At 30.3% G+C, this 10291-nt stretch overlaps 1 protein-coding gene across 1 annotated transcript in view; it reads left to right on the forward strand.

The window, feature by feature from the left end:
- The first annotated feature begins 2406 nt into the window (after window positions 1-2406).
- Window positions 2407-10291, forward strand: part of LOC117175048 (FAS-associated factor 2) — a 17327-nt gene continuing 9442 nt past the window's right edge. The window contains exons 1-5 of the mRNA XM_033364576.1: window positions 2407-3007; window positions 3095-3175; window positions 7270-7495; window positions 7603-7789; window positions 7869-8042. Coding sequence (XP_033220467.1) covers window positions 2945-3007; window positions 3095-3175; window positions 7270-7495; window positions 7603-7789; window positions 7869-8042 — 731 coding nt within the window. The 5' untranslated portion in view covers window positions 2407-2944. The remainder of the gene's footprint in view (window positions 3008-3094; window positions 3176-7269; window positions 7496-7602; window positions 7790-7868; window positions 8043-10291) is intronic.

Raw genomic sequence — 10291 nt, forward strand, 5'->3', positions numbered from 1 at the left:
CATTGTTTTTTTCTTTTATACTTCCGATATTTTCGTGTAAAGTATATATTGTTCAAGGAAGTTCATATTGGATAATTGTAATTAGTATTGTTACAAATGATAGAGTACGAATCAGAGATGTAAAGAGTTATGAAGTTGTATATCATATGTATAATATAAATAAATAATGTTATTTCACTATGTGGAAAACTTGAGCTCAATTATTTTTTCTTTATTTATTACCAAGGTGAAGGGTCCACCCAAAAATCGCTAATTTTTACATCCTTGTATTCCATTTACTCTTAGTAATTTATTTTCCTTATATAAATATTAATATTTCAGACTTTGTTTTTGGAAATGAAACAATTTTTTTGTAAATATTCATCCCTGGGTTGAAATCATCTCTTTTTATCATTTCTTTAGTTAGAATTGTCATCTTTTTTGTTTCGAACGCAACTGTTTGGTTGGAAATTAATGTTTTTTGGTTGAGGATTCAACTATTTTGTTTAGACATTCATCCTTTTTTGTTGAATTCAAATTTTTTTAAATAAAAATTTTTTTTACTTAAATATCTGCTATTACATTATTTGTTAAGAATTAATCTGTTTAGTTGAAAATTAAATTATCTCTTTGAAGGTTGAACCTCTTTGTTCAAAAATCATTTGTTGAACATTCACAATTTTAATTGACAATTCATCTGTTTGAGTATCAATTCTTTTTTGTTTTGTTGAAAATTAATTTCTTCACTAAAAATTTAACTATTTCAGTTAAAATTTTAGTTTTTTATATTAAAAATTGGAGTATTTTGTTGGAAATTCATGTTTATAAGTATAAAATTTCAGTAATTTGTTACAAATTTACCTATTTTGTTAAGTTTAAATATGTTTAAAAAAAACTACTTTGTTAAAAATGTATTCCTTCTTGGTTGAAAATTCAATTGTTTAGTTGGAATTACATTTTCTTGGTTTAAAATCATTTTTTAACAGAAAATATAGATTTTTAGTTGGAAATCGATTTTTCTTTAGTTAAAAATTGGTCTTTTTTGTTAGAAAACCAATATTATTGGTTGTAATTGCCTCTTTTTTGGTTAAAAATGAAACTGGTTGAAAATTATCTTTGTTGTTGCAAATTTATCTTTTTGGTTAAAAATTAAACTAGTTGGTTGAAAATTGCTTGAGTTTATTTTTTTAAAGTGATCTTTGTTAAAATAATTTGTTGAAGATTCATAATTTTAGTTGATAATTCATCTCTGTGGTTGAAAATTAGTTTGTTTTTTGTTTTAAATAATTTTTTTACTGATAATGTAACTTTCCATTTTTACCTGGAAATTGATATTTTTTAAATAAAAAATTGATCTTTTTCGTTAGGAAACTAATCCTTTTGGTTGTAATTTTCTTGTTTTTTGTTAAAAAGACAAAAATGGTTGCAAATTAACTATGATGTTGAAAATTCGTATTTTCATGTTGAAAATTATACGTTTTTGTTCTATCTTGCCTATAAAATCTTTATTTATTAAAAATTAGTCTTTCAGGATGGAAAATTTCACTTGTGTGTTGAAAGTTAAACTAATTTCTTAAAGATTACTTTCATGGTTTAAGAATAATAATTTTAATTGGACTATTTCGTCGAAAATTCTTTTGTTCATTGTTCAAAATTATTGTTTTTATTAAAATTTTGAATTTTCATTTTTTTGTTAAAAATGTAACTATTTGCGGTTGAAATTTATTATTTATTTGAAATTTACACTATTTTGAAAATTCATTTTTACAAGCAAATCATTCCAATATTGCACTAAAAATGCAACTATTTTGTGTAAAATTTGATTAATTTATTGAAAATCAAACTACATTCTAAAAAAGACATATTTTTTGTCGAAAATTCTACTTTTATTTAAATTTGTTCTTTTGGATTGAAAACCAATCTTTTATGGTAGAAACGTCATCCTCTATTATTGAAATAAATTTATTTTAAATTTTTATTTGAAATTGCTTTATATTCCTCTCATAAAAGATTCTATGTTACAAATGCTACAAGATTAACATTCTTTTCTATGAATATTAATGAGCAGGGAAAATGAAAAGTTGGTCAGGCAAATGTCAGGGAATTTTGAAAATAAGTTTTTCGGTCACCCTGCTTTACTTTTATACACATTAGCCATACTAGTTGGTTTCAATAAATTTTTGTATAGAGAGCTTAATTTGTCTTACATTTTATAAAAGAAAAAAGATTTGGGGACTAAAAATCCTAATAAATGAAAATTAATAATCTAAAAATTGTTTCTGTAAACAACTAATTTTATAGAAAATTTGAATTTCCCGCTGTTAACCCTTAAAAAAGCTCCTTGGATCTTGATTGGTGCGTGTCGTTTGGCCATTGTTTGGGCGTTTGGGCAAAATGTAAACGTACCAAAAGCAACCAAAAGCAAAAATAGTGTTGGGCTGCAGTTGCAAAATCACGATTCACAAACTGTTTTCCATCAACATTTCATTCCCTGTTAAGCCTTTATTGTACAAAAAAATCATGCGAAACGCAAAAATGGAGGGTGAAACCCTTTGAAAAAATCAGAATTCTTAAATTTTATGTTAGTCGTTGCTTTTCGTCTCGCGATTTGAAGGTTCCTCGACCCACAAACAGGTTACGGGATTTCGTACGGTGTCGAGCCTATCCTCCTGTTTTTATAGTGTTAAAATCGGGCGAAAAAACACTCTTTCTTGAAGTACCTTGAAGCTTTATTATTAATTCGTCTACCACAATACCTGGAAGAATGACAACGTTGTGCCTCTAACATCGAAACGTGTCATGATCGAGGTTAACTTTCGAAAATCGTGCTCCAAATGACCGAACAGGATTTTTCTATCGGAGATAATCCCGTTTTGTGTGTCAGCTGATGAGTCTGATAACGTTTTTTCGAGTATAGTTACGATTTCGTGGATTTTTCGTTCCAATTGAGTGGGTAAATATTGTCATGGCAGACAATTTACTGGGGGAGCTTAGTAGCGATCAGACTGAGAAGGTCCTTCAATTTCAGGTAAAAATAACTCCGTAGTATCCTCCTTTTTTTCTGGATGGATAATCTGACACTTTTGAATTTAAATTTAATTTTATATTCTTCTAGGATTTGACTGGCATCGAGGACCTTTCTGTTTGCCGAGATGTCTTGCAACGTCACAATTGGAACTTGGAAGTGGCTGTTCAGGTGAGGACTCAATGTTTTTTGTATTAAAAAAGGCTCTAGATTTTACATTATTGTTCATGCAGCTCGAAAACTGCGTCTTTTCATAACTTTTTCATTTCTCTCTCTATACAAAGCAAAGCTCGTTTGCTAAATTGGTCATTTGACATATTTAACGAAATTCGGAATAGCTCGAACTTGCTATTTTGAAAAAATCAATATTTTGATAATCTGCTTGAAGAATTATTATTATCATTAATCGACAAGTGTTTGAAACATGAGTTTCATTTATAGAGATGCTTTTGTTTATTATTACTGCTTTTAAGTTTGCTCATTTGATTAATTATAGAAACACATAACTGTAACATGAAATCGTATTCAATTGATAATACATATTACATTATTTGGGCCTTTAACCTTTTTGACTTCTGATTATGGTTTCAGTAAAAATAAAGACATTGCTTAAATCTGTTATAATTGAAATTATTAATTTTAAGAATGAATGGAGTCTTTAACATTTTCAGTTTGTCATATAGAAAAATCAGAATTATTTCAAATATTATAAAAGGTGTATGACCCCATTTTTTAATACTTCAAAACTACATTGAATAATTTTAAATCTTACTTCATCAGATTTCAGCATCAAACTTTGATCAATTATTTGTAACTGGAATCGTTTAAAATTAAGCAACTTTAATTTGGAAACATTTAAAACAGAATAATTTAAGATCACAATATTGAAAATTATTTGGTTTCATTTTTAAATCTTTTTCAAAACTGCATCATTTATAAATAATTGTATTTTATAGTAAAAAAATCATTAAAGGTCATTCTTAGTCAAATAATTAATTTTAACTTGTAACATCGTGGAAAATAACTTTTAAATTTAATTCCTTGAACAGTGTAAAATATAACTTTGAAAGCGTACTTTTTTCTCAATTAAGCGTTTGAAATTAAAGAATTTTAAAGCAATAATTAAATTCGTATACTTTTAAAGAATTTGAGACTGAATATTAATGAATTTGACGACTTAATAGTGAACCATTTTCAAATTTAGAGCGTTTAAATTTGAAAAATTTCGAAATTAAATTGCAGCAAAATGGTACAATATCAAATTTATATTCTTTCACATTTAAATGTTTCAAAACGTAAGAATTAAAAATTGCAATTTAAAAAAGAATATTAATAACCGTATATTTTTAAAATAACAATCTCTATTTCCAATGCCCTTTATACTACTTGGTGGAAAGTTGAACTACTTTGTTAAAAATGCATTTTTTGTTGTTAAAGATTCATTATTTAAGTTTGAAATTCATATATTTCGCTGAAAAATTGTTTTTTGTTGTTAAAAATTCATTTTTTATACTTAAAATTAAACTATTCGAGCTGTTTGGTTAAAAATTCAACTACTTTTGATTGAAAATTTATCTGTTTAAGTGTGAAATTCTACTAGGTATTTGGTTTAAAAAACATGTATTCTGTTGAAAATTCGTTTTTTTTTAAATCTTGGTTGAAAATTCAACAGTTAAATTTTCCAATTCCTGCAAAATTTAACATGTCCCGGAAGTTAGATCTGCAATTTATTTTTTGTAAAAAATTTAAGTTGTGCTAAATTGTGCTAGACTTGTGCTCATTTGTGCCGTGAGTGATTTTTTGAAAAATCAAAAATTATGGGTACAATTTTTGAAAAACGTTTTTTTTTTGCTAGTTCCGCTACTTCTTACTAGAGTAAACAGAAAGGTTGTGCTAGTCGGCTCGCAGTATACGCAATTTTGTGCAAGAAATACAAATTCCAAAAACCTAACCGTTAAAAAAAACAAGAAAATGTATTATTTTTTTAAATTACGAAAAAATAAAACTTGTGCTAGGTTGTGCTCGATAAATGCAGTCTTTATTCCCTAACAAAATTACGTGAGATCAGCAGTTCTCATATGAAAACTCAGAATGTGCCTAAAACACAAAAAACGTAACATTTCGAAATTTGACTATTTTTGGAAATTGGGTTTTTTGAGTTTCGGGTACATTTTGAGTTTTCGTATGATAACGGTTGATCTGACGTAATTTTGTTAGAGGGAATAAAGACTGCCTTTGTGGAGCACAACTTAGCACAAGTTTTATTTTTTCGGAACATGACTATTTTTGGACATTTTGTGTTTTTTGAGTTTACCTTTTAAGTTTTCATATGAGAACTGTTGATCTGACGTAGTTTTATTGGAGGGAATAAAGACTGCATTTGTCGAGCACAACTCAGTACAAGTTTTATTTTTTCGAAAATTGACTATTTTTGGACATTTTGTGTTTTTTGAGTTTACTTTTTGAGTTTTCATATGAGAATTGTTGATCTCGCGTAATTTTGATAGAGGGAATGAAGACTGCATTTATCGAGCAAACCTAGCACAAGTTTTAGTTTTTCGAAATTTGACTATTTTTGGACATTTTGTGTTTTTTGAGTTTACATTCTGAGTTTTCATATGAGAACTGTTGATCTCACGTAATTTTGTTGGAGGGCATAAAGGCTGCATTTATTGCTGAAAGAAGCACTTTATGGCTGCTGCACAGTCTCTTTTTTCTCGATTCATTTTGTAGTCAATTTTTAAAATGGAAAGATCACTCTAGTCACTTTTCTTTTAATAAATTAACCCATGGGTTAACCATTATTGAGTTCTGGTCTGTACCTATTTTCCAATTTTCTTGAACTTCATTTTGATATGTTGGAGTATTTTCAAAGATTCCAAGGGACTTAAAATATTTTAGGCTATTTTTACATATCAAAGGCATTTTCAATTGATTTAAACATTTTCAAACTAGTTTCAAGGATTTGAATGATTTAAAGGAATTTACATTTTTTATGGGGCTTTAAAGAAAATTCTGGAAATTCTGAAGATATTGAAGGATTTTATATTGTACAAGGTTTTATAATATTTGTAAAGACTTGAAAGGTTTTTTCTAAAATTTCCGAGGATTTAAATGATTTTAAGTGATTTTAAAAGCTCTGAAGGTATTTTAATACATTTTCCAGGATTTCTGAAGGTAACAGATTTCATGTCATTACACGTGACTTTCCTAATATTTTAATGGACTTCTAAGAATTTATTCACAAGAATTGAGGGATTTCGTAAGATTTCCAAATATTTGAAGATATTACCGAAGAATTTGAAGAATTTTTTCATGATTTCAGGAAATATTAGATTTCATGCAATTTCACGGGACTTTATAATATTGTATTGTAATGTATTTGAAATAACTGATTCACAAGAATTGAGGAATTTTGTAGGATTTCAAAGATTTAAAAATATTTTAAGGTTTCCCAAGATTTTAATATATTTTCAATGATTTCAAGGAATTTTCAATCATTTGAAGACTTTAATGATTTTAGGGTACTTTTAAAAATTACAAAGAATTTTAAAGAGCTTTAAAATGTTTTAAGAGATTTAAAACATTCGAAGGGATTTCAGAAGATTGTAAAGGATTTAAAAAAAAAATAAGAGTATTTTAATAGATTCTAATGAATGTTTAGTTGATTTAAGTAATTAAATCGAATTTCAAAGGATTTGAAATATTTAAGCGTATTTTAAAAGATTCCAAGCAATTTTCAAGATCTCTACAAAGTTTCAAGGAATTTCAAAAGATTTCAAAGGATATAAAATATTTTAGGGAATTTGAAATGAATTTTTGATTGATTTCAATCATTTGACGGGATTTTGGAAGATTTTAAATATTTTAGTGTATTTTAAAAGATTCCGAGGCATTTTCAACAGGTTAAAAAAGCTTTGAAGGATTTGAATGATTTTAAGGGATTCAATAGAACATTAGTAATTTCTAGTCATTTTTTGTGCTGAAATAGGTCACTAACTTTTATGAAACTTTTTCTCAAGCCCGGAGAATAATAAATTAAAAATGTATAAATTAAAATTAAAGATTTTTTCATCCCATTTACACAAGATTCTATAATGAAGATGTTACAAGATTAGAATTTTGTTCTTTAAATATCGATGTTCACGGAAAATAACAAATTAATTAGGACATTTTAAAAGTTAAGTTTTGCGGCCATCCTGTGTTTAACTCAATTTTTAACACTACAGATTTGAAACAAACAAAAAAACCTTTTTTCAAAACAGGAACAGCTTAATTTGTATGAAGGTCGACCCTCGATGTACGCGCAAGATTCACGTTCGCGACCGCCAGCTGTCGTTGATGACACTGCTTCAAGAATATACTTCAGTCCTCCAGGAAGTGCTGCTGGCGGCGGAGGATTTCTCTCCTACGTTTTTTCCATGTGCTACAACCTAGTGACTAGCATTTTGCAATTAGTGTTTGCCATATTCAGGAAAAATGTCAGACCTGGTACGACTACGTTTAAAACCATTATATAGTAACTTAAGATTTATGTTTACATCATCTTTAGTGTTCTCGGAAACTCCTTTCACTATAAGTTCTGTTATTATTTTCAGTATCGTCAGATCCTGTAGAAGATGTAATGAAATTTATCAGATTCTACGAGGAGCATTATGGCAGAATTCACCCAGTTTTCTACCAGGGCTCCTACAGCCAGGCTCTTTCTGATGCCAAGCAGGAGCTGAGATTTTTGATGGTTTATTTGCACAAGGACGACACCCAAGAAGTCGAGCAGTGGTGCAGGTAATTTAATTGATCAATCTTTTGACTATTCTTTCAGTCTGTCCCAATAATGATTTATCATCGCTGGTCTTTTTTGCAGAAATACCTTAGGAAATGAAGACGTTGTTCGGTGTATAAACATGCATACATTATTCTGGGCATGTAATGTCCAGTCAGGTGAAGGTTACAAAGTTGCAGAAGCGCTGAAGTCTGGTACTTACCCCTTCCTTGCTCTTATTGTTCTCAAAGACAATCGAATGACTATCGTTGGCCGGTAAGAATCATATTTTCTCTTTTCTTTTAACAGTTAATGATCAATGATCTTCTAATAATTTGTCGCTCCAGGATAACTGAGTCTAAAATAGTGTATGAACTGCATCCCCATAATTTTATCGTATATAAAAATTGCGTCATGGGTTGGTCCCCCAGTACAGCACCACTTAACTTATGTCCTTCAAATATGGCCAAAGAAATTTTTCATTCCGGTTTCTACTTTTTTGTGTAATTAGTTCTTCTTTTTTGCTTCAGAATTCAACAATTTTAATGAAAATTCATCTTTGTTATAGCATTAATCTTATTGGTGGATTTTTTAAAATTAATTTTCTTATTTTAAAAATTATTACCTCCCCCCTCTCCCGACCCTCCCTTATTAACTGAAGTTTTTGGTGGGACTGACGTTAGAACTACAATCTCCACCATATGACGATTTGATACTTAACTTTGAAATGATTTCGACTCAGAAAATAAACTTATTGCATGAAGGTGTTAATTGGGCGTATAATCTAAACAATGAATAATACAAACTACAAAATAGCCTCGGAAAGGACTGGAACTTTTAATGACAAAAGGCATGCACATGGAAAATGTAAAGGTCATGTTTCAGACGACGAATGGAGACTGGGTGTTTGGAATGCTAGGGGAGTAAATGATCTCAAGGTAAAAGAATTGCGTGAAACTATGGACGTGAAGAAACTAGACATTTTATGTGTGTCTGAAACAAAGAAAAAGGGATGTGAAACCAAAGACATAAAAAACGGCGTGTTGAAAGGCGGATTTGAAATATGGTCAGGAGTAGACTCTGAATCACATGGTAAACAAGGAGTAGGTCTGATTTTGAATGAAAGAGCAAAGCAGCATCTCGGACACCATGGTTTCGTGTCTCCCAGACTGCTGTGGGCTAGAATGAAAGTAGGAATCAGAAAACTATTTATCATAGCATGCTACGCGCCGGTTGATAGTGATCATAGAGAAGTAAAAGACGCCTTTTGGGACACTTTAAATGACACAATAAACATTTGCGAACATGGGGAAAGAATAATTCTACTAGGAGTCATGAACGGTTGGGTGGGCATCCAAAATCAGGATACAGAAAGAGTATTAGGTAATTTTGGGGATCCAAGAACAAACTATAACGGAGATAAATTAGATGGTCTATGCTTAGAAAGGGGTCTGTTTATTACAAATACTTGGTTTAGGCATAAAATGATCCACATGTACACCTGGTCTAAAGGAAATAGCCGCAGTATAATTGACTTTGTTGTTGCGGATGAAAGACTAAGGGAGTTAGTCAAAGATACAAGAGTCATGAGGGGTCCTGAATGCAATACTGATCATTACCTTCTGATCTCAAAAATTAACTTAGGTAGGGGATGGAAAAAAAAGAGAACCAAGAAAGCGAAACAAAGGCGAATCAAAATTGAGAACCTACAGAAACCGGATGTGCGAATAGATTTCCAAAATAAGATAATCGAAAGCATAGATAGGGCAACATGGAAGGACCGTATAAAAAATAAAGATATAGAGGGCGCCTGCACAATGTTACGGGATATCCTTGTTAGATGTACAATCGAAGTGTGTGGTACCGCAGTGTAGGAAGAATTTCTGGTGATGCATGGGGGAATGATGAAATTCAGGCTGCCCAAAAAGAAAAAAGAGAAGCGTACAAGAGAACTTTGAACATCGCAGGTCTTAGCAATGAGGAAAGAAATAGATGTAGAAATGATTATAGACGCGAAAACAGGATACTTAAACAATTTGTTAAAGAAAGTAAAGATACAATTAGAGCAGAAGAAGAGATAAAAATACAAAACGACTTTGAAGGAAGCAGGAAACTACTTTATAAAAAAAATGAAAGGAAACAAAAGTACAGAAATTGTCAACATGAGAAATAGTAGGGGGGGGGGGGGGGGGGGGGGGGGGTATATGATGCAGACGGAATACTAGCGGCTTTCAGATACTATTTTAGGAGACAATTCGGAGATGAAGCTATAGGACACCACAACTGCGATGTTGAATACGATGCGATGGAAAACTCAATTGAAAAAGTCTGTGTCACTGAGGTTAGGGATATAATTAAGAACTTGAAAAACGGTAAGGCTGCCGGAGTAGACGGTATTAACGCTGAAATGCTCAAACACGGTAGCGCGTGCATACCACATAGACTGTGCGAATTGATAAATTTATGTTTCGAGATGGGAGACGTCCCAGACGATTGGAAAAAAGCAATTATCGTACCAATATACA

This window comes from Belonocnema kinseyi, chromosome 6 (genome assembly GCF_010883055.1).
Source record: "Belonocnema kinseyi isolate 2016_QV_RU_SX_M_011 chromosome 6, B_treatae_v1, whole genome shotgun sequence".
In the NCBI taxonomy this organism is placed as follows: domain Eukaryota; kingdom Metazoa; phylum Arthropoda; class Insecta; order Hymenoptera; family Cynipidae; genus Belonocnema; species Belonocnema kinseyi.